General features: G+C 45.1%; 3 protein-coding genes across 3 annotated transcripts in view; 2 read left to right on the forward strand and 1 right to left on the reverse strand.

The window, feature by feature from the left end:
* Window positions 1–11,552, forward strand: part of cacna1eb (calcium channel, voltage-dependent, R type, alpha 1E subunit b) — a gene marked incomplete at its 3' end in the record, with an annotated part of 67,484 nt that extends 55,932 nt beyond the window's left edge. The window contains exons 32-48 of the mRNA XM_080836260.1: window positions 345–455; window positions 616–696; window positions 895–1,014; window positions 1,103–1,168; window positions 1,372–1,463; window positions 2,546–2,720; window positions 3,126–3,253; window positions 3,724–3,820; window positions 4,086–4,191; window positions 4,974–5,081; window positions 5,403–5,503; window positions 5,836–5,885; window positions 6,256–6,349; window positions 8,182–8,283; window positions 9,175–9,307; window positions 10,066–10,250; window positions 10,977–11,552. Coding sequence (XP_080692386.1) covers window positions 345–455; window positions 616–696; window positions 895–1,014; window positions 1,103–1,168; window positions 1,372–1,463; window positions 2,546–2,720; window positions 3,126–3,253; window positions 3,724–3,820; window positions 4,086–4,191; window positions 4,974–5,081; window positions 5,403–5,503; window positions 5,836–5,885; window positions 6,256–6,349; window positions 8,182–8,283; window positions 9,175–9,307; window positions 10,066–10,250; window positions 10,977–11,552 — 2,325 coding nt within the window. The remainder of the gene's footprint in view (window positions 1–344; window positions 456–615; window positions 697–894; window positions 1,015–1,102; window positions 1,169–1,371; window positions 1,464–2,545; window positions 2,721–3,125; window positions 3,254–3,723; window positions 3,821–4,085; window positions 4,192–4,973; window positions 5,082–5,402; window positions 5,504–5,835; window positions 5,886–6,255; window positions 6,350–8,181; window positions 8,284–9,174; window positions 9,308–10,065; window positions 10,251–10,976) is intronic.
* Window positions 11,553–17,560: 6,008 nt separating this feature from the next.
* On the forward strand, window positions 17,561–22,767 carry pter (phosphotriesterase related). The gene is made up of 5 exons (XM_080837213.1): window positions 17,561–17,629; window positions 18,220–18,656; window positions 18,870–19,135; window positions 19,802–19,942; window positions 21,870–22,767. The coding sequence occupies exons 2-5, from the start codon at window positions 18,225–18,227 to the stop codon at window positions 22,078–22,080; spliced, it is 1,050 nt and encodes a 349-aa protein (XP_080693339.1). The 5' UTR covers window positions 17,561–17,629; window positions 18,220–18,224; the 3' UTR covers window positions 22,081–22,767.
* Window positions 22,768–24,041: 1,274 nt separating this feature from the next.
* On the reverse strand, window positions 24,042–25,051 carry c1ql3b (complement component 1, q subcomponent-like 3b; the record flags this gene model as incomplete). Its single annotated transcript, XM_080837214.1, has 2 exons — window positions 24,042–24,221; window positions 24,452–25,051. 2 exons carry the CDS (start codon window positions 25,049–25,051, stop codon window positions 24,042–24,044), a joined length of 780 nt encoding a protein of 259 aa, XP_080693340.1.
* Window positions 25,052–25,576: the final 525 nt, after the last annotated feature.

Below are 25,576 nucleotides of genomic sequence, written 5' to 3' on the forward strand. Positions count from 1 at the left end.
AAAAATATGTCATTCCACCATGAATACTCCAATACTGTACTAGATGAACAAACTGAATGGAACAATGTTACTCAATGTTTGTCACAGGCCTAGGATATCTGAACCAAAATCTCTCTATCAATAAATGAATGTCCTACTGACTTCCAAATAATTTTTCAGGAACAGTTGGCACATTTCATTTAAAGTTGACGTTGAATGTTTTTCTCTCTTCACTTCTGGCCATCAGCAAAGATGCCTGTGACTGGGTGGCATGAGGAGGGTGGGGTACATACCACACCATATAATCATAGTTCAAACGCTTTCATCTCACCTCCATTTTACTGTTCTTCTTGTCTCCTATGCAGTACTACTCTGCTCCCCCTGCATACGACACCGTCCTGAAGCACCTCAACACAGCGTTCACAGTGCTCTTCTCCCTGGAGTGCATCATGAAGATTATGGCCTTTGGTTTAGTGGTGAGCTGAACGGCTGAAGTACAGTTCACGAGAGGCACCTATGCCAAAGCTAAATTGAATGCTAATTGAGCTAAATTGAATTATCCAGGACTAATGTGTGATCAAGTTCATGGAAAAAAAAACAAAGGCAGACTATTGATAACTTGTTGTCCCCTCACAGAACTACTTTCGGGACACATGGAACATCTTTGACTTCATCACCGTGTTGGGCAGCATAACGGAGATTGTGGTGGATTTGCAGGTAATGCTGAAGTGATGGTGACATGGAAGTTATAAAGAGGGGTCATTGTTCCCTTAGAAATGATTCAGGATTATAGATTCAGTGAGAAGTGAATCAGTCTGTCTGTGCCCAGATGAGGCTGTTGTTGCTGTCCTCGGCTCCCTTACTCTCTCTGTGATTGAACCACTCTCTCCTCCTTCTGCCTTCTCCTCACCTCAGTCAATCAACACCTTCAACATGAGCTTCCTGAAGCTGTTCCGTACGGCCCGGCTCATTAAGCTGCTGAGGCAGGGCTACACCATCCGCATCCTTCTCTGGACCTTTGTGCAGTCATTCAAGGTGAGCGCTGCTGGCTGCTTCTGCTCAGTACAGTGAAACAGCCCAGTTAAAGTGGCGTCTGTAGTTAACAAGCACTCTCTCTTTTTAGGCACTTCCGTATGTGTGTCTCCTCATTGCCATGTTGTTCTTCATCTATGCCATCATCGGCATGCAGGTAAGGGCTTATTGAATTGAGAATTGTATTCAGTGTCATGATATAAGAGATCTTTTGGTGAGATTTTTCAGCTCCTAGATAAAGTTACCTTAACCTCCAGTTACAGACAGTTACAGACACCATTTTTTTTAAGTCCTCTGGCTGAAGAAAGTCAAGTGTCATCAGGCTAGGGCCATTAACGTTGTGAAGAATGCTGTCCATAGGTGTTTGGGAACATCAAGCTGAATGACGAGAGCCACATCAACCAGCACAACAACTTCAAGTACTTCTCCAGCGCACTGATGCTGCTCTTCAGGTGTGTGTTGCCCCTCAGGTCACCCAGGCTTAGAACATTCTCTCTGTTATCACACTATAGCTGTGATATTTTCCAGCTGACCTCCTCCATCTCTTCAAACAGCGTGTGTGTGTGTCTGTGTGTGTGAGTGGGTGGGTGTTTTTGGAATGGGAGTGTATTACATTGTATTACATATGCATGTGTAATGTGTTACATGTGTGTTACATTTACTTTCATCATAAATAATATTTTTGTAAATAGGAATTATGATGGTGTCTTCATTGGTTGACCCAGTCCCTGGGTTATGATGGTGTCTTCATTGGGAGACCCAGTCCCTGTGTTATGATGGTGTCTTCATTGGGTGACCCAGTACCTGTGTTATGAAGGTGTCTTCATTGGTAGACCCAGTCCCTGTGTTATGAAGGTGTCTTCATTGGGTGACCCAGTCTCTGTGTTATGGTGGTGACTTCATTGGGTGACCCAGTCTCTGTGTTATGATGGTGTCTTCATTGGTAGACCCAGTCTCTGTGTTATGATGGTGACTTCATTGGTTGACCCAGTCCCTGTGTGTGCAGCTTCATTGGTTGACCCAGTCCCTGTGTGTGCAGCTTCATTGGTTGACCCAGTCCCTGTGTGTGCAGCTTCATTGGTTGACCCAGTCCCTGTGTGTGCAGCTTCATTGGTTGACCCAGTCCCTGTGTGTGCAGCTTCATTGGTTGACCCAGTCCCTGTGTGTGCAGCTTCATTGGTTGACCCAGTCCCTGTGTGTGCAGCTTCATTGGTTGACCCAGTCCCTGTGTGTGCAGCTTCATTGGTTGACCCAGTCCCTGTGTGTGCAGCTTCATTGGTTGACCCAGTCCCTGTGTGTGCAGCTTCATTGGTTGACCCAGTCCCTGTGTGTGCAGCTTCATTGGTAGACCCAGTCCCTGTGTGTGCAGCTTCATTGGTTGACCCAGTCCCTGTGTGTGCAGCTTCATTGGTTGACCCAGTCCCTGTGTGTGCAGCTTCATTGGTTGACCCAGTCCCTGTGTGTGCAGCTTCATTGGTTGACCCAGTCCCTTTGTGTGCAGCTTCATTGGTTGACCCAGTCCCTTTGTGTGCAGGAGTGCGACAGGCGAGTCGTGGCAGGAGATCATGCTGTCGTGTCTGGCGGGGCGGGAGTGTGAGCCGGACCTCTCCATCGCTCCCCCCTTCACTTCCCCCGACCACGAGGGGGGATGTGGCACCGACTTCGCCTACTTTTACTTTGTGTCTTTCATCTTCTTCAGCTCATTCCTGGTAATAACAATCAGTAGTGCTACTACAACTACTACAACTGTACTACATAAGTAGTAGTAACAGTAGTAATAGTAACAACAGTAATAGTAGTTGTAGTAGTATGATGAAATGTTGGGTTTAGTAGTAGCAGTAGTAGTAGCAGTAGTAGTAGTAGTAGTAGTAGTAGTATGATGAAGTGTTGGGTTTAGTGTGGCCTTAGCCATAGGTGCACTGGCCGATCCAATTGACAGATGTGTGGGGGGGGGGGGATTGTTTGATTGCAAAGGAGATGGTGGCCAACGGATAGAAAAAAAGGTCAGTAAATTGGGGATGGAAAAGGTGGGTTGCAGTAGTCGTGCTGTGCTATATTAGCTCTTTGTCACTTTCACTTCTCTGTCAACCTCTTATTTGTGTGATCTAATGCAGATGCTGAATCTCTTTGTGGCTGTGATCATGGATAACTTTGAGTATCTGACCCGAGACTCCTCCATCTTGGGGCCCCACCACCTGGATGAGTTTGTGCGCGTCTGGGGGGAGTTCGACCGCGCAGCCTGGTGAGTGACAGGCCAGAGTGACACGCCTCCCTCTGCGCTGTGAGGCAAAGGAGCTCCACAACACACTGCTGTTTAGGGTGGCAAATTTGAATCTCAGAGTCTCAGCAGCACAATAGACTATATTATTCAGGAATGTCTGAATATATCATTCAGTATTTTTGAAGCTGTTAATCTGGGATCAATGGCAGTATTTCAAAGGGATGTTGGTGTGAGAAACAGGACTGATGTTATGCCCAAATCCTCCAGGAGAGAGCAGAGTTCGATCTCTTGTGTATTCTCCGTATGGCCCACACAACCCATGCAAGGCAGTGAGGTCATAGCCTCTCTAATAAAGTCAAATCCAGTGAAATCAAGCGGTCGTTTTAGTTGTCTTGGGACTAGTCTCACCCCAGCACTGAACTACATCTTCATTTCCCTCCTCTACTAATGCCCCCTCCTCTGATCCTCCTCTTCTGCCTCCATGTCTCCAGCGGCCGTATTACCTACAATGCCATGTACGAGATGCTGACTCACATGCCCCCCCCACTCGGCTTAGGGAAGAAGTGCCCAGCCAAAGTGGCCTACAGGGTAAGACACGTAGATTCACTTCACACTTAAGCAGAAGGAAGACACCTGTAGGCTAATGTGTATACTGAACTGCAGAGAGCTGAGGCTAGACCGTGGTAGCACTCACTGAGAAAGACTATTTCCTGCTGCAAGTGTTGAGTGCAGCCATGACTGATTTCCTCTCCCAGGTGTTGTCTGATATGTGTGTGGAAAAGGTTGGCAGATGGACCAAAGCTGTGTGAATGATGTGTCTTCTCATGGCTTTGGTTTGTGTGTTTGAGCACAGAGGCTTGTCCTGATGAACATGCCCGTGGACGAAGACATGAGCGTCCACTTCTCCTCCACTCTCATGTCTCTCATACGGACGGCCCTGGAAGTCAAAATAGCTCGAGGTGTGTGTGTGTGTGTGTGTGTGTGTGTGTGTGTGTGTGTGTGTGTGTGTGTATGTGTGTGTGTGTGTATGTGTGTGTGTGTGTGTGTGTGTGTGTGTGTGTGTGTGTGTGTGTGTGTGTGTGTGTGTGTGTGTGGTATAAGGTGTGGTGTAATGTGTGGTGTGGTATAAGGTGTGGTGTGGTATAAGGTGTGGTGTGGTATAAGGTGTGGTGTAATGTGTGGTGTGGTATAAGGTGTGGTGTGGTATAAGGTGTCGTGTAATGTGTGGTGCGGTGTGGTGTGGTGTAATGTGCAGTGTGGTGTGGTGTAATGTGCGGTGTGATGTAATGTGTGGTGTGGTTTGGTGTAAGGTGTGGTGTGGTGTAATGTGTGGTGTGGTGTAATGTGTGGTGTCGTGTGTGATGTAAGGTGTGGTGTGGTGTGGTGTAAGGTGTGGTGTGGTATAAGGTGTGGTGTGGTGTAAGGTGAGGTGTAAGGTGTGGTGTATTATGTGGTGTGGTGTGGTGTGGTCTTGGTGTGGTGTGGTGTGGTGTCATGTGTGGTGTGGTGTAAGGTGTGGTCTGGTGTATTATGTGGTGTGGTGTGGTGTGGTGTCATGTGTGGTGTGGTGTAAGGTGTGGTGTGGTGTAATGTGTGGTGTGCTGTATGGTTTGGTGTAAGGTGTGATTTGGTTAGGTGTAATGTGCTTTGTGGTGTGGTGTTGCATGTTACTCTGCGGTGTGGTTTTATGTGATGTTGCGTGGTGTGATGATGTGTGGTGTGGTTCTCTTGGGTGATTCAGGTGGAGAGGACCGGTTGCAGCTAGACACAGAGCTGCAGAAGGAGATCAGCATCATCTGGCCGCACCTCTCGCAGAAGACCTTGGACCTGCTGGTGCCTATCAACAAAGGTATGAGACAAGCAGGAATGTGTAAACTCACTCACGAGTGCAATAACACAGGCACTCACCTGCCACTCCTTCACACACACACAACTGTGCTCTTTATTTCTCTTTCCTTACTCTGACTCATAGTGACTGAAACACACTCTCAACGTGCCTGAATAACCCATCTGGAAAAACTCCATTAACCTTTTTGTAATCCATTAGGAATTAAAAGCCTGTTTAGTCGCTTAAGCCACCTTTTGTTGTTTGTTATTGTTGTTGTTTGCTAAACGCCATCCCGCATTGTGTGCTTGGCTGCCTGTGTTGGGCGGTTGGATGCACATACAGACACGGACATGACAGTTGGAAAGATCTACGCCTCCATGATGATCATGGACTACTTCAAGCAAAACAAAGCCAAGAAGCTGAGACGCCTAGCAGAAGAGAAGGTACAGACACCATAGCCGGGGAAGAGTGTCCGTGTGACACCATAGCCCTAAGACCTAACCCTAGCAAAAGAGCAGGTACAGACACCATAGCTGGGGAAGAGTGTCCGTGTGACACCATAGCTGGGAAAGAGTGTCCGTGTGACACCATAACTGGGGAAGAGTGTCCGTGTGACACCATAGCTGGGTAAGAGTGTCCTTGTGACACCATAACTGGGGAAGAGTGTCCGTGTGACACCATCGCTGAGAAAGAGTGTCCGTGTGTGCAGCAGTAATCAGGTGAATTCACATGAGTAATCCACATGTTCCCATCTCTCTCCCTCTCTCTGCCGCAGAAGAACAGTCCTACTCTCCCTCTCATCACACATAGTGCCGGCTCAGCCTTGTGAGTTATGTCTTCTGAAGAGCGAATAAGTTAGTGTTGGTATGTTGGTATTTGTGTGTGTGTGTGTGTGTGTGTGTGTGTGTGTGTGTGTGTGTGTGTGTGTGTGCGCGAATGTGTGTGTGTGTGTGTATATATGTGTGTGTGTGTGTGTGTGTGTGTGTGTGTGTGTGTGTGTGTGTGTGTGTGTGTGTGTGTGTATGCCCATTACTTGAGTAAAAGTACCAGTGTGTCCTTAGTCTACCTTGTAGTTATTGTGTGTTTGGCTACAGTGTGATACTTGTGTGTACTGAGCTAAACGTTTTTGTCCGTATACACCATTCATCCTGTGCCTGGTGTGGTGTGTATATCACATGTGGCATGTGCCCCTCAGGATCAGAGAAGGTTTCCTGGCACTGAGTCCCATCTCACCACAGGAGCTGTTCATTCAGCCCATGACTCAAAACATGGAGGACAGCCACTCTCTGGTAAGAGACAGCATCTTCTCTTCTTATCTCCCTCCGTTACTGAATAATGATTATTAAAACTAAATTATTGGAAAATAAATATATGTCATATATTTGATTACATATAAACCTGTTCCTGTTTTTAAAAACCCTTACTCCCCTGTTCACTGTAAATACAAGTATGCATGTTGACATGCTGAGTGGGTTATTTGGAGACTGTGTGCGTAGTACATTGGCTTTGCTTAACTTCTGTCCCTCTGTATACACTCATTTGGCTCAGTACACCTCTCAGAACATGCTCATGACAATAATGTCAAAAATAAAGCCTAGTAATGATGGAGAATATGTCACCACAGTAACATTGATTTTATATATCAATTACAGTCTAAGGCTAGTTTAGCTGACTTTTCTGTTATTCCTAACTGTTTTCCCACTTACACCACACCAAGTTATATTTCTCCACTCTTATCTCTATGCTGTAATATATATATCATATATACACACACTTATGTGAGGGATATACTGTATGTCCATATGTTCAACCAATCCTACCTGGCTGCAAAAGAATGACTGAGTGTGCAGAACTGTCTGCTTATGTTCGTTCGACTTTTCCTTCTCAGCCTTGATCGCTTGTCTGGTATCACGTTTGTATCATGGGTGATGTCTGTTTAAAGAAATCCATTAAAAGCAGATACTAGGCTGCCATTTGTTCTGGTTTTATGGCGTCCTCAAGTCCAGCCTTGCCAATGGGTGTCAGATCTCTGTGTCTGTTTCCCTTTGTGTTGTTGAGCACTCTGTTGTTGAAAGGCACCTTGACACTCTGGCTTGCAGGCAGGTGACCTTGGCTTGCACGGCGTGTCTGATGTGTGCAGTGGGGTTTGAACGTGCATGACTCCATTTTGTGGAATGTTTTGGCCACGGATGAGTCCACTATGATGGGTATCCTCCGAGCTCCCTGGGACGCTGACCGCGCTTGTCTGGTGCGGCGTCCTGGTTCCCTCTGGAGCCGGAGGGCAGGGTTCTCATAAGTGGGCCTTTGACGTCGGGGGGGAGGGGGGGGGCAGGGAGTTGAGGGCTGGAAGGGGTGGTGGTCAGAAGTGGAAATGTATGCTATGGCCTCTCATTCCTCATCAGTGGTCACCTACCAGACTTTTTTATAACCCTTTATCTTTTGCGCTTCAATTTTTGAATTTCTTCATAAATTGAACATTACACCTTATGAAGAAATGGTAACATACATTGTGTCACATGTATGCTTTATGCTCCTTACAGTATTTGACTCAGTAGTTTTATTGGCTCAGTTTTTATCATTTCAGTTTTTGGCCTCAATGATTTAGTTTTTTATGTCTGATTCTGATCCTTCCTCCTTATTTGAGTCTCATTTCAGTAGAATTATTTTGCAGTTATATTCTGTTATGCATTTCCCTAGAACCACCATTCTTTCTTTGTCTTTGGCTCCTTAGTGCATGCTCTCTCTCTCTCTCTGTCTGTCTCCCTCTCTCTCTCTCTCTGTCTGTCTCCCTCTCTCCCTCTCTGTTTGTCTCCCTCTCTCCCTCTCTCTCTGTCTCTCTCTCTCTCTCTCTCCGTCTCTGTCCTCTGCTGGAATGGCTTGTATCCTGCCTGGACTGGAATGGCTCAGGTTGCTGCTTAGAGATGCCCTGCCCCGCCCCTGTCACAGCGCGACCACGCCCCCGTCACAGCACTGGAACTGGTGTCAGATTCCAGGACTCCTCATCAGCCCTCGACTGCTTGGTCGCTCCACTCTCTTACGGTCTCATGATTTAGGTCTTGCTCTCTGGTGTCCCTTCCCTCTCTCTGCCCTCCAATCCCTCTCTCTCTGTCTGAACATTCAGGTTGGGGAGTACAAAGGGTTTGTGGGTGCGGCCCTGGCACTCTCTGGACGGGCTCTGTTTGTGCGGGCGTCCTCCATGCCCCGCCTGGCTGTAGACGCACAGGTACAGCCTCTGACACCCCACACTCCTCCCTCCTGGACCTCAGTTAGGTGCCTGGGCTGGCAGGGTGGGGCTGTGGTGTGGTGTGGTGTTTAGGGCGATTTCCAGGATGCTGGAAGTGGCGATGGCATATGAGAGGAGGTTCACTTGTTGGAGTTGATGCCCTGTCCTCTCGAAGGGATGATTTCAGGTGGTAACCGCTGTCTGTTGCATGGGTCATGACTCTGTCTAATAGCACTTTAAGTAACAATATGTAACTTTTGTACCTTAATGCCGCTACAATTCCTTTAATATGGAGAATGGCCTCTCCGCCATTGCCATCAGGGGTCAGTAGGGAAAATACCGGGTATGCAAGATTCCTGGAGCCACCCGGTCCTTTGTGTCTGAGCATGCGCAACTAGGATCGGGTAGTGACAGTCACTATCGGAACAGCTTTTACTCGTTGGCGAGAGCTGAAAGACACATTTAGATACAAGTTCGATTCAGAAAAAACTATTTTCTTGACTGTGTTAGCAAAGTTGTTGTCCCGCTAGTTTGTTATAAACAAGGAAAGCAAATTTCAACAGGTTTCGCTGCTAGGGGGAGCTACAAGCCAAAAACGACTTATTGCTGCTTTAAGTGAATAGGTTGTCAGGAATGTATACCAAGCTGGGGGTTTTCTTCAAATCACATGCATGTCAAAGAGGCAATGTGAAAGTCGACCAGGTATTTATCTACATATGACTGACCTAGCTGTACGCTGTTTGAGTGAAAAAGTTCTCCAGCTTGTCTGGGGGTCTCTGCTTGTGTCTACTTTTGTGTTACTGTTTCGTCTCTACTGTTCCCTTTTTCCTCTCTCTCTCTCTTTCTTTCTCTGCCTCTCTGCCACTCGCTCTCCCTCTTTCTGTGGCTCAGGTGGACGTGGACACCAGCGTGATGAAGCGCTCCTCGTCCACTGTGGGGGAGCAGGGTGTGAATGGGTTATTGCAGGAGGGCTCTTCCCCAGAGCGAGTTTACCGACCGCGACACAAAAGCTACAAGGCTGCAGGTGGGGCTGTTGTCTGTGAGCTCACAGAAGACTTGTGCGGCATAGTGGTAGAAAAATGTTGATTCATACTGCACCAATACCAAATCTCAGTTTTCTGCCGAGACTGACCATTTATGTTTGCACAGAGTCTTTACGTGATCTGAAATCATTCAAATAAACCCATTTTAGCTATACTGTTTTGTAAAATGCAGATGGTTCCCAAAAGATCTAGTCATTTCCATTAGTTAAAGCAACACTATGTAATAATTTGGCATGTTTTCTGGATAGTTTAGCTATCATCTTGAAATTAATTTTGATGGTATGTGCTCCTGTGAAGGACAAATGAACACACATTTCGTGTCTAATAGCTATTCAACTGTACCTCTATGATTAGGGCCTGAAGCACCCTGCAGAAATGTTAGAAAAGCTTTCACAGTGTGACATGGCCAACTATATTGCCAAAAGGTTTTTGCATACCTTTTAGGTAGTCAGCTCTCTAGTGTTAGAGCAATAGGTGTTTGTATACACACAGAGACTCCAGGCCTTGGCCCGAAGGGTGTTTTCTGTCTTCAGCTGACATAAAGGAGTTTTGGTCTAAAATGAGTGAGCTAACTACCTAAAAGACATCCTGTAATGTTTCCTTCAGACAAACATGCTGAGAGTTTGGGTGAATCACTACTGTGATGAAGGCACCTCATGAGGTGTAGATGTCCTTTCATGTCTAATGCTGTTGTTTGCTGTTGTCTCCTTGCGGCCTGTGGCGCTCCTGCGTCCTGCAGTGTCGCGCGCCGACCCGTGGAAGCAGGGCGAGCGGGAGAAGGAGCGCGGCCGTTCCAAGGAGCGTCGCCATCTGCTCTCCCCAGACACCTCCCGCTGCACCTCCCGCTGCACCTCCGAGGAGAGGAGCCCCCAGCCCCGCACCCGCTCCCCCAGCCCGGAGAGGCCGCGGCCCGGCATCAGACAGGTGGGCACCCGCCGCATGCTACTGGCACACACAAACACACACACACCCCCCACACACACAAACACAAACACACAACCCCCACACACACACAAACACACACACAAACAAACACACACACACCCCACGCACACACAAACACACACACACACACACCCCCACACACACAAACACACACACACACACTTTTTCTCCTTTTTTCTTCCACTCTCATTCTATCATATGTGCAAAGTTAGTCATGATGCCTAGCATACATATATCCATTCAAACACAGATAGGACCTGTAGTTTAGTTTCTGAAATACACTCTTTAACCTACTATTACACTTATTTGTGTGACTTTCTTACATCATATTGGGCAGTTCAGTCGTATACCCTCAGCCTCTTTTATTCACAGAACAGCATATCTGTGTGGTCAGAAGGTGACTGGTCAAATTCACTTTGGGTCGATTCTGAGAAGCTTGGCGTACACAGGTCCAGATGTGTGCTTTTAGGCTGATGGTTTCCTATATGTCCAACAGACTATGCTGTGTCTGATGTATCAGGGTTTTTTCTGAAGAAATTAAGTTCACCTATGAGAATTTTCACCTATGAGAACCCTCTGCAGGCTATAGCTGAGCCTTTACAGTTGAGGCTCTCCTGATGATCCTATTGGCTGTTTAGCTGAGCCTATTACAGCTGAGGCTCTCCTGATGATCCTATTGGCTGTTTTGTCTGTTGTTGTCCACAGGGCAACAGCTCTGACAGCCCGGTCCCCTCCACATCTGAGTCCAGCACCCCTAGTGTTCGGAGGCCCTCTTCCCAGACCCCGACACGCTCACGGCCCCACATCTCCTACTCGCCCCTGGTGTGCCGCACACAGGCTTCCTCGCTAGCCGACGGCGACGGCGACGATGAAGACGAGGGGGCCACCCAACAGACCGAGGTTCGGGTCAGGGAGGCCTCATGGGACGCCGGAGGAGAAGAGGAAGAGGAGGAGACGGTGAAGGGAGAGGGGGCGGATACAGACAGGGATAGCGACGACTATGTGTGCTCTGCCCCGCGGCGCTACCCCTCAGAGCCCTACCTGGCACTGCAAGACGACGAGCATAGCCCCGACCCCTCGGCCCCCATGGAGACGCTCACCTTCGAGGCAGCCGTGGCCACCAGCCTGGGCCGTGCCAACACGGTCAGCGCCTCGGTGCGCACGCGTTCCCGCCTCGGCTGGCAGATCCCCAACGGACACTTCCGGAAGCGGCTGGCCCAGAGCGCCTCCACGGCCGGCTGCCCGGTCCTCAGTGACACGGAGGAGGATGACAAGTGCTAGAGGGGGACGAAAGGAGGAACAAAGGGGAAAGGAGCAGAGAGAGAGAGAGCGAGAAAGAGAGAGAGAACGAAATGTGCAATTAGACTACAAACAGAGAAGATGTATACATAGGACATTAACACATAAACCAACTGAAACTGCAAAACTGATGTTAAGTTTGGACGGAGATTGGAGAAGACAGGCAATAGTTACTGTTAGCATGAGATGAGGCAATAGTAACTGTTGGCATGAGATGTGTAAGTGCACGAGTAATGTTCTGTGCAATGTTACTGTTGTTTGTGTTGAAAGGCTGCTGCCTAGGGCCTTAGACTCCAGTGTTTGAAGTGGTCAGAGAGATGGGTTACCAAGGTTACCAAACACTAGGACTAGGACTGGCATCGCACAAAATGAATGCCCTTTAAATGAATAGTATCAAAAGGTAATGTCTTAGATGTAGATGTTGGATAGATTGAAGTACAATATTGCATTACATCAAGTGTATTTATTATTATTACAATTGAATTCTGAAGGTATTCATGTAATATACTGCTTCAGGGTAAATGTGCAGAAATTGTGAGAGAATGTGTGTATGTGAGCGTGTGTATGTGAGTGAGTGTGTGTATGTGAGTGTGTGTATGTGTATTTCAGGGAGAGACAGAGTGATGTAAGTGTATCTTGTGTTTTACATCACATAAAGGGAACAAAAGTCTAAAAGCCATGATTATGAATAATTCATTTATATAGCCTATAATTTGCAAGCCATCTACCTGACTCGATCGGCTGTCTCCACACACAGTGCAAACTTTCCACTATGATTAGATATTAAGAAAGGATAACAAAAAAATAATCCAAGCAATGCCACAGAGAATACTTTGTTTTAATCTGTAACAAAAATGAATTTTGTTTTTGTAGGTCGCAGGTGTAATTCCTAATGAATGGTTCTTGATTTAACTTTGGTTAGGTGTCAAGTCAGACCAAACTTGCAATAGCCTTGTCCAGCATGTGTGTGAGCGGCAACGTGTAAATACATGCTTTAACTCCATGATGTGCAAATTTCCTTATTGTTTAATAATACAGAGGTATTGCTGTCCATGGGCCTCCAATTGATCCACTTGTACAGTATCCTTACTTTTTCGTAACTTTACGTGTGATCAATTTTATCAACAACGCCATACATATGTATAAAAGCTAAGTGAAAGATTTTTTTGCCTGTTGTTTATTAAGACATTTTGGATCTCTGCTGCACAGTCTTGCACCATCAGCAGCATCCTGTATCCTGGTTCCACAGTTCAGAGTTCTGTTGTTCATCTGAAACACAGGGATTAAAGGGATACCTTCAGCTGCTCGCCTCATCCTATAGAGATGTTCCCTGCTTGTTTTTAATCTGTGACACGCCGGGAGAGCTGCCGCACAAGCTCCTGCTGCTGAAAGAACGCGGTGCCCTGCTTACTTGTCTGCTGGTCGCTCTGTCAGTCAAAGGAAGCATGTGAAGAATAATCCAGCTCTGTTATCTGACTGACTGACTGCTGATGCTGTTGCTGGGACGGTCCACCAAGTGCGCTGGCACATACAAAAAAGCTAGAAGACACTGTGACCTTGAAAGGAAAGGATTGTGCACTGCAAATTTAGAATATGTTTCTGTGGTGATTCTATGTTTCAGTTTTCAATGTAAAGGACCAACTTAGTGAATTGATGCCCAGTAATAAAGGAAAAGCCCAGTCTGATATAGAGCCTGTGGTTTATTGACTGTGGAGGCACTATTATACTGTACATGTATATGATATATATATTATTATGAGTAACTATTATACATGTATATATATATATAATATATATATATATATTATTATAAGTCACTATAATACATGTATATATATAATATAATTATGTATATACATGTATAATAGTGACTCATAATAATATAGTATAATACATTTATACGTATCTGTATATACAGTATATGATGAGGCACTATTGCACTGATTTACCCCCCATCGTTTATTGTATGCTCCTTTACTGTTATACAGAAGGCTTAAGTGGAACAACCAAAAACAATATATGATAACCCACACTAGTACACAGCCCATAGATAACCCACAATAGTACACAGCCAATAGGATAACCCACAATAGTACACAGCCCATAGGATAACCCACACTAGTACACAGGCCATAGGATAATCCACAATAGTACCCAGCCCATAGGATTACCCACTGTAGCAGAGCATACATCTTCTCGAAATCGGTGAACTTCTTGGTTTTCATCCCAAGGTAGTGATGACATTGGTTAATTCTGGCAGATTTACGGCCTTGAGAAATAGCCCACTGCCCGGGTGTCTCAGCAAGACCTATTACTGTCCCACTGCACCTCATTGGTCCCTGCCTTCCCCTTCTGAACCAGGGAGGTCCTGAGCACCAGCTGCAGCTGGTCGTAGAGCGCCTGAGGCAGATGACAGGGACACCCAGGAGCCTCTGAGATGGACGTCTGTCAGTCAACAGAAGAACTTATGGTTGTGACACGGTTTTTAAAATAATCTCCATCTAAATAGATCTGTTCTAACCTGGGGGTATTGGGGACTTATTGAGCTCACATGTCACCTACTTTAGCAACTGAGAAACCTCTGCTGATCCTGTCTGATGCCATGTAGACTGATGCCTGTCTGCCACTGTCATTTTGCTCTTGACTGTTTTTGTGGCCTATTTCCAGCTTGCATCAGTTTATTTTCAGGAGCAGTATCACACCCACTCCTGAACTAAGTTCTGAACAAACAAGCAGAATGTAGGATATATATCTCTTAATTTTTACCCCCTTGATTTATTCACCTGAACTCTTGGTTGCTGGAAATTGGGAATAACCAGTCTAGATCAAACTGTAGTAAGATGAGAAAAGACTAGGACAGAAGAACCAGGGTTTGTTCCAAGACTGAAAAAAGCTGCAAACATTACTATATATCGAAAAAAAATAACAACACAGCAAAAAAGAGCAGAGAATGGTATCATGTGGGAATGCCAAAAGTGTGGGACTTGTATTAGCGACACTGTAGTTCAGGAGAAACATTCAAACATGTCAGATGCCGCAGCATAGTACGGGAAGCTGTACATGATGAGGAAATATCAAGATGTCTAAAGAAATAGTAAGCGTATTAGTTATGCAGTCCCTTGCAGACTGGTGAAAATGTCAGTGCATCATTTCAGTGAGCGAATATTAGTCCTGACCGAGAACAAATCCTGCCCCACACACCTAAGACGCACACTTTCATTACTGATGACTGATTAGACATCACAATGGAGAGAGTTGGACATTATTTATAGTTCCTTCATGTCGACAGAGACTAGACTGTGGGGACTGCAGCATGGAAAAGTCGTCCTTTTGTTTTAGAGTCTCGCTGTGGTTCTCTTTAGTCTTGTTCAAAACATTTCACAGTGACTGATGAACACGTAGGCCAAATGAGACCCCAAGGGCAGAGTCCAGCTGGGCCCAAAAGTATTAATGTATAACCGCCGGGATCAGAACGTACCAGAGCATAACACAAATTAACCCAGAGAACCCTGAGGGGATTTCATATCTGTTAGAAAATTTTAAGTTGTGGCGTGTTGAGAGGATTTTGTGAAAACTAAATTAGCCGGGTTACCAAGATCATAAAGCCGAGTCACAATAATGTTTAAAGATTCAAAGTAAAATGAAAATTAGGCCCCCCAGGGAAACAATTATACATCTGTTGCTTTCATACTAAACCACTGACTTACATTATTATAACCAAGAGCCAATGAAATGTAACAACCAATCAAGAATTATAAATCTATTATTAAAATTCATAGGCACTACAGGATAAACTACTACTGGAGAAATACATGACTAAGTACATAAACACATCCACAACATCACACAGCAACACAATGGCAGCCCAATCAGACACCATTAGTAACTGTAATTCCACACTCTGTAGGCTACCTGCCTCTCCCATACTATTTAAAGCAGAAAAAAGTCACACTGCATTAAACACAAATGATATTGACACGATGGAATGAATATAAGAATCCCCTGTCTCAAGTTGGCTAAACCCATTCCAGGCCTGTGGGGTCCCAGCTAAACCACTATGTGTGTGTGCTTGAAAGGGTTTAGATAATCCAGTGGCTCCTACAGCACATATCAGGTTAGATTACTGTGAGCTGAGTGACGGCAGTTATCATTTGGTCCCTTAACAAATCTCTTCTAAGCCTATACACACTCCGTCTAACTAACTACGCTATCTGACTTTTCCTCCAGAGGGGCTAGTGCCTTCGAGTGACAGGTTAACAACCCCCCTTTTCTTATCCCAGCATCGCACATTTTCCATTAAATGGGAACACCAGTACCTGCCCTCTCCCCTTTCCCCTCTCCCCAGCTCAGTCTCCTCTTGCCCATTGAAGTCTGTTCCGGGCTCCTCACAGGTGAGGATAGTCAGTAATCAGTCAGTCAGTCAGTCAGTTACTCAGAAAGTCAGTTACTCAGAAAGTCAGTCAGTTACTCATTCAGTCAGTCAGTCAGTCAGTTACTCAGAAAGTCAGTCGATCAGTCAGTCAGTCAGTTACTCATTCAGTCAGTCAGTTACTCAGAAAGTCAGTCAGTCAGTTACACAGTCAGTCAGTCAGTCAGTTACTCAGAAAGTCAGTCAGTCAGTCAGTCAGTCAGTCAGTCAGTCAGTCAACCAGTCAAATGAAATGATGTGATAGAACAGTCCCTCTTCACAGCAGTGATGGCGGACGGAGGAAGCACAGAAGGGACGGGGGTAAAGATCAACTCAGTGTCACTCCCTTTGCACTGTGGCAGCCATCTTAGGTTCATTTGCATCCATCTGTGACACCAAATGTGTCAAGGACAGTTAGCTCAGCATTAGCCAGAGATCCATCATCACAAACAGAAAACAAAACTTGTCTTTCCCAGTTTAGAATGGCCCTTACAGTGCTGTGCATAAGAATTCATCCCCCTTTGACTTTTCCACATTTTGTCATGTTACAACCACAAATTAAATGGATTTTATTGGGGTTGTATATAATGGAACAAAACAAAATAGTGCATCATTTTGAGGTGGGGGGAAGTATACATGGTTTTCTAAATTATTTACAAAAAATAATTTTTTGAGTGTATTCTCACCCTTTGCTGTGAACCCCAAACTAAGATCAGGAGCAACCAATTGCCTTCAGAAGTCACATCATTACTTAGATAGAGTCCACCTCAATTATTTGCAAATTAATCGCAATATAAATACACCAGTTCCGTGAAGGCCTTAGAGTTTGTTAGAGAACATTACTAAACAAACAGCATCATGTAGACCAAGGAGCTCACCTAAAAGGTCGGGGATAAAGCTGTGGCAAAGTACAAAGCAGGGTTAGGTTATAAAAAAATATCTCAATCCTTGAAATCCTCACGCAGCACCATTAAATCCATCATTAAAAAATTGAAAGAATATGACACAACAGCAAATCTACCAAGAGAAGGCAGACGGACCTGGTAAGATCCACAGCTCAGGTGGGAGAATCTGTCAACAGGACATCTATTAGACGTGCACTCCACAAATCTGGCCTTTATGGAAGAGTGGTGAGAAGAAAGCTGTTGCTGAAAGAAAGCCATGAGAAATCCCGTTTGAAGTGTGCCACAAGCTATGTGTGAGATACAGCAATCATGTGGAAGAAGGCACTCTGGCCAGATGAGTCCAAAATGTTGGCCCTGGTGCAAAAAATGTGTGGCGGAACCCCAACACTGCACATCCCCTGCCCTGAGCACACCGTCCATCCCTACAGTGAAACACGGTGGTGGCAGGATCATGCTGTGGGGATGCTTTTCATCAGCAGGTACTGGGAAACTGGTCAGGATTGAAGTCAAGATTTCTTGAAGAAAACCTGTTTCAGTCTGCAAGAGACTTGAGACCAGGGCCGAAGGTTCACCTTCCAGCAGGACGTGTTACCCTCAGTGGCCGCTTGGGGAAGTGTTGTGAAAACAAATCGACATTGACCTTACTCTCGCGGTATTTCAGGTTGCGAATCGTGACCTGCACAAAACTTGTTGCTCCTGCAAGATATTTGTGCAACTCCAGTGCTGGCCAAAGGGATACCTTACAGGTTGGCTCTAATGTCGTCTTTGGTCCAGGTTTGAATGGCTTTGGGCAGTCTAATGGGTTTGATTCAGTTCGTAGAGTTAGCAATGGCATGCCTTACGCTATCACATGTAGCCCACTATTGCTTCTGTACGGCATTTCCACATATGGCTCGCGTCATTGAATTAGTGTGAGACAGGCATCAAAACCATTATGTCGATAACGCTGATTATGCTGCGTATTACAGCTAAGTTGCGGAATGTTTGTTGAAGGCAGAGACCATCGACGCTGCCTGGTAGCAGAAGCGTAGAGTCAAAGCGCTTATCGAACCATTGCACTAATCATTTTTGCATTTTGCACGTTACCGTTTCCATTCCAAAAACATTATGCATAGTAGGAATTCGGGTTAGAATAGCTAGTTGCAACAGCACTCTTTTAATTTAGATAGAGTATGTCTCTATGTAGTCTAAACTAACCTTTGCCCTCAGTATGTGGCTTCTTCTTCTGCATGCTTCATAAATGTTAACCATTATACTTTGTGCGTAGGCTATTGCCAATAAAGTCATACACATTTTGGGCAAATTTAGATTGCAGTCATCTCTTCTGATCCACTAGACAAGATGACAGCTTTAAGTGGGAAGGTGCAGACGGTGCTGGGGCTGTTGGATCCAGCACAGCTGGGCCGCACCATGACCCACGAACACCTGACCATGACCTTCGAGTGCTGCTACGTCCCACCGCCGACTGGAGACGGGGCGGTGTCGGAGGCGCCCTTTCAGATGCGGAATATGCACTGGCTTCGACAGAACCCGTACTCCAGCCAGGAGAACCTCTTGCTCTGCCAGGAGATCGAGGCGGTCCGAGATGAGCTGCAGTACTACCGGCAGGCAGGAGGGGGCACCATCGTGGAGAACACGACCACAGGCATCACACGGAACCTTCCCTCACTGAAGCAGCTGGCGAAGGACACTGGTGTTAACATCATAGCGGGGGCTGGGTTCTACGTTGATGTAACCCATTCGGACGAGACCAGGAAAATGACCGTGGAGAAGGTGTGTGACATAAATATATCTTATTGTCAGGCTTGTTTAGTGAGTGGCACCATGAACACCGGCCTTATCTGAATATGAGTCACTTTAATTTCACTAGAGAGAACTTTTTTCAGCCAGTGTTCATGCCTTGGGTTTAGTCATGCTCACTGTTTTCATGAGGTATGGTAAATCAACACAAACTAACATTCATATTCAAACACCCCCCTTTCAAAGCTGACTGACATTATTGTGAGCGAAATACTCCATGGCGCGGATGGTACAGACATTCGCTGCGGAGTCATTGGCGAGATCGGTACCAGCTGGCCAATCACAGAGAGCGAGAAAAGGGTGCTCCGGGCCACTGCACATGCTCAGTCCCAGCTGGGCTGCCCCGTCATCATCCACCCGGGCCGGCACACCACAGCTCCCACAGAGGTGGTGCGCATCCTGCAGGAGGCCGGGGGGGACATCTCCAAAACGGTCATGTCACACCTGGACAGGTGAGCCCTTGCCGGAAGTCAGCGTGGGTACGGGGAGTCAGCGTGGGAACGGAAAGTCAGCGTGGGTATGGGAAGTCAGCGTGGGAACGGGAAGTCAGTGTGGGTACGGGAAGTCAGTGTGGGTATGGGAAGTCAGCGTGGGAACGGGAAGTCAGCGTGGGAATGGGAAGTCAGCATGGGTACGGGAAGTCAGCGTGGGTATGGGAAGTCAGCGTGGGAACGGGAAGTCAGTGTGGGAACGGGAAGTCAGTGTGGGTATAGGAGAGGAAGATGATATGGGGGTGATGAAGCTCGTCCTAAATACTTTAAGCACATAAAACTACTGAAGTCCTGTCTCTTTTCAGGCCACTTAAGTTTATTTATAAATAGACCTTTGTAGTTTGTAGCAATGGTTTTGAACTGAAGACCTCTGTGAGTATGGAACGACAATGGATCAGGAAAGACTGGGGATATGATCAAAAAAAGGATTTAGTAAAAAATACTGACAGCTGTGCCCTTAAAAAGTCATTTTCACTCCAAAAGGCAAATCAGTGGAAGCATTGAGGTAATTCTAAAGTGTTAATTGGAGCCACTCCTTGCTGTGGGCTACGACTCCATTGTGTTATTACATCAAAGGCTGTGTAGCATCCACCTGAGGTGATCTTAAACTGTGCTGCTGTTCCCCAGGACCATCTTTGACTATGGCGAGCTGCTTGAGTTTGCCAAGCTGGGCAGCTATCTGGAGTATGACCTGTTCGGAACGGAGATGCTGGACTACCCCTTTGACCTGGAGATTGACATGCCCAGTGACAGTCAGAGGGTGCAGGCGTGAGTAGGCCCTGGTGTCATGCATGGGGATGGGTAGGCAGCACCTCTGGTGGGTTTTCTACTGGTGTTGGTGCGTGGGTGTTGTGGAGTCCCAACCCCTAGTGCGTCACCTTAGACAGCTGTGGCTGGAGATGTAAAGTAATTGCCCTGGTCTTTGGGTAGTTTGGGACATATTATCAACTTTACATTTAAAGATATGCATTATCAACTGGCTCCTGGCTGATGAACCCTTTTTGAAACAATATTTGGATTTTGTCATAATATGTATCTGAATACATACAGTGCCACTTTAAAGTATGTGAACCCCTTGACCACTTAGGAGTTTTCTGTTGTTTTACCATGAATTTTCATTTTTTTCATCACCAATTTTCCATAGAAGGAATGTCAGGTTTATGTTTATCATTTGCATGTACTTTTTTTAGAGGGAATTGTTTGAGTAGCCAAAAGACTACATGAAACATGGAATTAGTCCATTTCAAAAGTAAGTGAACCCCCAGCTGAATTGGTAAAGTCAAGCAGGTAACAGATTCAGTGAAACTTATTTGGGTGCTTAATTAGTCAATTAAGCAAACCGATCATCTGAGACATCCTTAGGGAAAGGTTTGGGCAACACAGATTAAAAGAGGGAGGAAACCAACCAAACTACTGTAGTGCCAAGGTGTACCCACACAGATCAACAATGCCGAAAGGAAACGAGATACCCGAGAACATCAGGAAGAAGGTTCTGACAGCCCATCAGTCTTGGGAAAGCTATAAGACCATCTCCAAAAGATTCCAGCTCCATCCATCCATCCAAGACAAATAATTTAGAAATGGAGGGCATTCAACATGACCGCATCTTTGCCTAGAAGTGGACGCCCATCAAGACCATCACCAAGAAGCACCAGAAGAAGAATAAATCAGGTAAAAGTCAACCCACACATCACCTCTAAAGAGTTTCAGACCTCTCTGGCAGCATCTGGGGTAAATGTACATGGGTCTACAATCAGACGAAAATTGAATAGACATGACATTCATGATCGGGTTGCTAGAAGGAAGCCTCTGCTCTCAAGAAAGAACAAAACTGCCCGTTTCAACTTTGCCCGAGAGCACTTGGATAAACCAAAGGCCTTCTGGAAGTCCCTTCTTTAAACAGATGAGTCCGAGATAGAATTATTTTGTCACGATCAAAACCAACAATTTTCGTCTGATTGTAGACCCATGTACATTTACCCCAGATGCTGCCAGAGAGGTCCGAAACTCTTTAGAGGTGATGTGTGGGTTGACTTTTACCTGATTTATTCTTCTTCTGGTGCTTCTTGGTGATGGTCTTGATGGGCGTCCACTTCTAGGCAGAGATGCGGTCATGTTGAATGCCCTCCATTTCAAAATGATTTGTCTTGGATGGATGGATGGAGCTGGAATCTTTTGGAGATGGTCTTATAGCTTTCCCAAGACTGATGGGCTGTCAGTACCTTCTTCCTGATGTTCTCGGATATCTCGTTTCCTCTCGGCATTGTTGATCTGTGTGGGTACACCTTGGCACTACAGTAGTTTGGTTGGTTTCCTCTCTCTTTTAATCTGTGTTGCCCAAACCTTTCCCTAAGGATGTCTCAGATGATCGGTTTGCTCAATTGACTAATTATTCACCCAAATAAGTTTCACTGAATCTGTTACCTGCTTGACTTTATCAATTCAGCTGGGGGTTCACTTACTTTTGAAATGGACTAATTCCATGTTTCATGTAGTTTTTCAGCTTCTCAAACAATTTCCTCTAAACAAGTACATGCAAATGATAAACATAAACCTGACATTTCATCTATGGAAAATTGGTGATGAAAAAAATGAAAAATCATGGTAAAACAACAGAAAACGCTTAAGTGCTCAAGGGGTTCACATACTTTCAAGTGGCACTGTAGATAATAATAAAGTACTTCTGTTATTCCAGGTTATCCTTCCTTGTGAAGGAGGGCTATGAGGACAGGATAGTAATCGCGCACGACATTCACACTAAGAACCGCTTGACCAAATACGGGGGCCACGGCTACTCGCACATTCTGAAGAACATCGCACCCAAGATGCTGACCAGAGGTATATCCCAGAGCCAGGTGGACAAGATCCTGATCGATAACCCCAAGCACTGGCTCACGTTCAAGTGAATCTATTTTTATACACATTAGATCTGTAGTAAACAGAAATGAATGGATGAAATTGTATCACTTATGATTAAATAAAAGCATTTTTATTTTCATTGCCATCACAGAGAGTAATGAATGCCTAATAAAGTCGTTCTTGCACAGGGCCTTAAATTAATGGGACTATATGATCCAGCCATGCATTGGGTTTCGCACTGTATTGTGTCTGTAGAGAATAGTGTGCTCAGTTAGGGGTCCTGTAGGATTGACCCTTGAAGAAAGTATTGTTGAGTTTAAGGTGCACAGTGGAGAGTAGGCTGTTTTATTTATCTCAGCTAAAATTGAAAAACAGCACCGACAGCCTTTTATATTCTAATAAAGGGCTGAATATTAAAGTAATTAAAGATAAACGCTTTTACAATAGGAAAAATATTAGTAACCTTTCAGTGTTCACAAATCCTGTTTGGCTGTGAATGCCATACAATGGTGATGCTATGCATGCCTCCCAAATTCAATTTCCAAGTATACAAAGCAATAATTAATCTGTCCGTAATTGCATATTTCAAATGGTGCTACAAAAATGTGTTGCTGACTTTATAAGCTTTTTTCTGCTTTTTTTTATTGTTTTATAATATGATTTATTGTGCAATGCTGCATCCCTCTCCCTCACAAACAAATGGACATCGTAGAAGAGTGTCATGCTATAAAAAAAAATATTTCTGTTATTAATCACCTTTTTTTGTCTGTGTGTGTTTTTTTGTGGATTCATTCTAACTTGACAATATTTGTCATCCTCCATTCATTGACAGTCATTTAATCAGTGAGTGCTCAAATGGGAACGCATTTAAGAGCTCAGTCATCAGTTTGGCAGCAAAGTCCACAGCAGCTCGTGATGAAGGCAACAAATAGCGTCTCTGCCAGGAATGCACTTGTGCTCCTGCTTATACTGGGAGCAGGAGAGATACATGGGAGGCAGATACTTTCAAACCATTGGATGAATTTGATTTATTGTATACATCATATTGGAATCATATTTATCCCATAGGCAGAGGTAAAGACTTGCTACACTTTCAGTGCAGGTTTATGTCAGTGTATTAGTTCAAACCTAAACTATATAACACGCCACGCCACCTGTTGTACCACATGGGTTCTTTTAATGGTCACGCCATGGCATTAGGCGCAGAAAAAGAAACTTCATCATGAACCAGCCATATGTGTACACACAGTATATTCTGCCTGAATGAACCAGTCATATGTGTACACACCGTATATTAACTTCATCATTAACCAGCCATATGTGTACACACAATATATTCTGCTTTAATTAACCTATCCTTTTACCGGTGCACACTCAGTTTGCAATTCAATGCTTTCAGCTACATGTCATGACGGATACAATACAAAACAATGGATTGTCAATGCAGATGGTATTTACATATACATTGTCAACATTATTCATGGCAGAACACTGAAATGTAGGGTCGAAACTACAGACATACTTCCTAGAAAGGTTTTTATTGCAAATTCTTCTGCACCACTAATTATCCACGCACTCTATGTGCCAAACAAGGAGGTGATATCATTAGAGGTCAGTCAAATATGGTCTTAATCCTTGTGGCTCAAGTACTTGGTTTGGCAGCCTCCAGGGACTAGCTGTAAATGGTATATACCTGGATTTTTCATAGAATGCGGGATTGCTGGATTTTGTACCACAGGAATCATTCCCTATACAGAGTGCAATAATCAAAAACTTTATTCGGTATTTCTTAAGTGAGACTATCCACATTTAATTGAAAATGTTCAACAATATGGAATTCATTCGTGCGTTTTAGGATACCAAAACGTTTCAGATGTTTCGACCAAGAACATTTGCAATTGAGTAGGGCAGGGTACCTGCTAGTACAGCTTATAGTCAGTATATATTTCCAGTTGTTGCTTTGTAATTACAAGGGGAGACAATTTTAAGAAATGGGAACGAATGTGCTTTAATCGGCATATATCATGAAGCCAGAGAAGGTGCTGTACTTGTTGTTGTTGCCACCGTGAGCTTTGCCGCCATCCAGCTTGATGTAGATCTCGTCACCAGGTTCGAGATGGAGAATGACACTATTGCTGGCATAATCGTAATTCTGGTCAGCATCTTGAGCTATGGCGCTTGCCCGAACCTGAAAGAACACCAAACAAAGTCCAATGTTGTTGTTACAAGTCCATCAAAATCATTTGAGTTCAAATTAATTATTTCACTCTCTATACCCACACCATCTATATCGGTGTTCGTTTGAATATTGTTTTAAACAGTCTCTGATTCTGGATATAGTTTAAAACACTCTGATTCTGTTTTACTGTCAACTTTGCGGCTATACTATCCTAAAATCCTAAAATCCTGCATTCCTACCTGATGGTTTTTGCAAAGATCAGCCCACATGCTGGTCCCGTCACCTCCGCGCATCAGTACGTGGTATACGAAGAAATAGATTCCCGGAATTGAACAGGTGAATTTGCCCGTTGTGGGATCATAGTGGTTTCCGAGATTGGTGACCACATCGTCGAATTTTAACACTTCGTAGCCCTCGTGTTGTTTTTTGAGCCCCGCGTAAAAGGCAATTTTGGGCATGGTGTTATATGTCGCTGCGCTAATGCCATTGGTTTCTGCGCTTTCTCCCGGTGGTCCCGGTAATCCAGGTGGTCCCGGTTCTCCCATTTCTCCCGGGGGCCCTGGTGGACCCGGTTGACCTCTGGGGCCAATCCTTCCTATGCGCCCTGGCTCACCCTTGGGGCCCCGGGCATAAGGCGGTGGAGATTGGATCAAATGATTGTCGCGAGCAGTGTTGGCTGAGGCAGATGCTGGAGACTTCGTTCCATACGGATCACACACCATCCGACAGGCGCCGAGCATCTCATAACTCGCTGAGGTCCCGGCTGAGTTTACCAGGAAGGGTATTAAAATCACCAGCACCAGTACCATGACAACACCCAAAACACCGGTCGTGATCATTCGCGCCCTGCTGGCCAGTCTTGTTAGGGCTGGGCGCTCCCCCTGAATGTTTTTACGCGAAATCTTGCTTTATTAGTGATACTCCGGTTATAATAAAAACGCTATTCCTTTTTAAATCAACCACTTAAACATGTGTTAGGTAACTTTAGTTTGATAAGAACTCAAAGTTGAAATCTTTGTCCTCTGTGCATCAGTAGCCACCCAAGCCGATTTGCAGAAATTGAAGACCGTATGTAAGAGAGGAGGTGAGAGCGTGTGGATTCAGTATTTTGAGAAAACAAGTTGATCACATTGCCTCTGATTCAGAGTGAGAGACAGACAGAGAAAGAGAGGGAGAGAGAGAGAGAGAGAAAGAGAGAGGGAGGGGCAGTAGAAAAAGACACGAGGTTCTGGCAATTAAGACTCTATTGTCCACAGTTATCTGAATCAGACTAAATATGTTCACATTACATTTACATTTAGTCATTTAGCATACACTTTTAAAGATGCCTGATAATCCCATACACTGTGCATTAGTATTTATTC

This window comes from Sprattus sprattus (genome assembly GCF_963457725.1).
Source record: "Sprattus sprattus genome assembly, chromosome: 4".
In the NCBI taxonomy this organism is placed as follows: domain Eukaryota; kingdom Metazoa; phylum Chordata; class Actinopteri; order Clupeiformes; family Clupeidae; genus Sprattus; species Sprattus sprattus.

Coding starts and splice junctions, on each gene's coding strand:
- pter (XM_080837213.1), top strand. CDS start 18,225: ATGACAGCTTTAAGTGGGAAGGTGCAGACGGTGCTGGGGCTGTTGGAT. Junction 19,136..19,801: donor GTCATGTCACACCTGGACAG/GTGAGCCCTTGC, acceptor GCTGTTCCCCAG/GACCATCTTTGACTATGGCG. Junction 19,943..21,869: donor GACAGTCAGAGGGTGCAGGC/GTGAGTAGGCCC, acceptor CTGTTATTCCAG/GTTATCCTTCCTTGTGAAGG.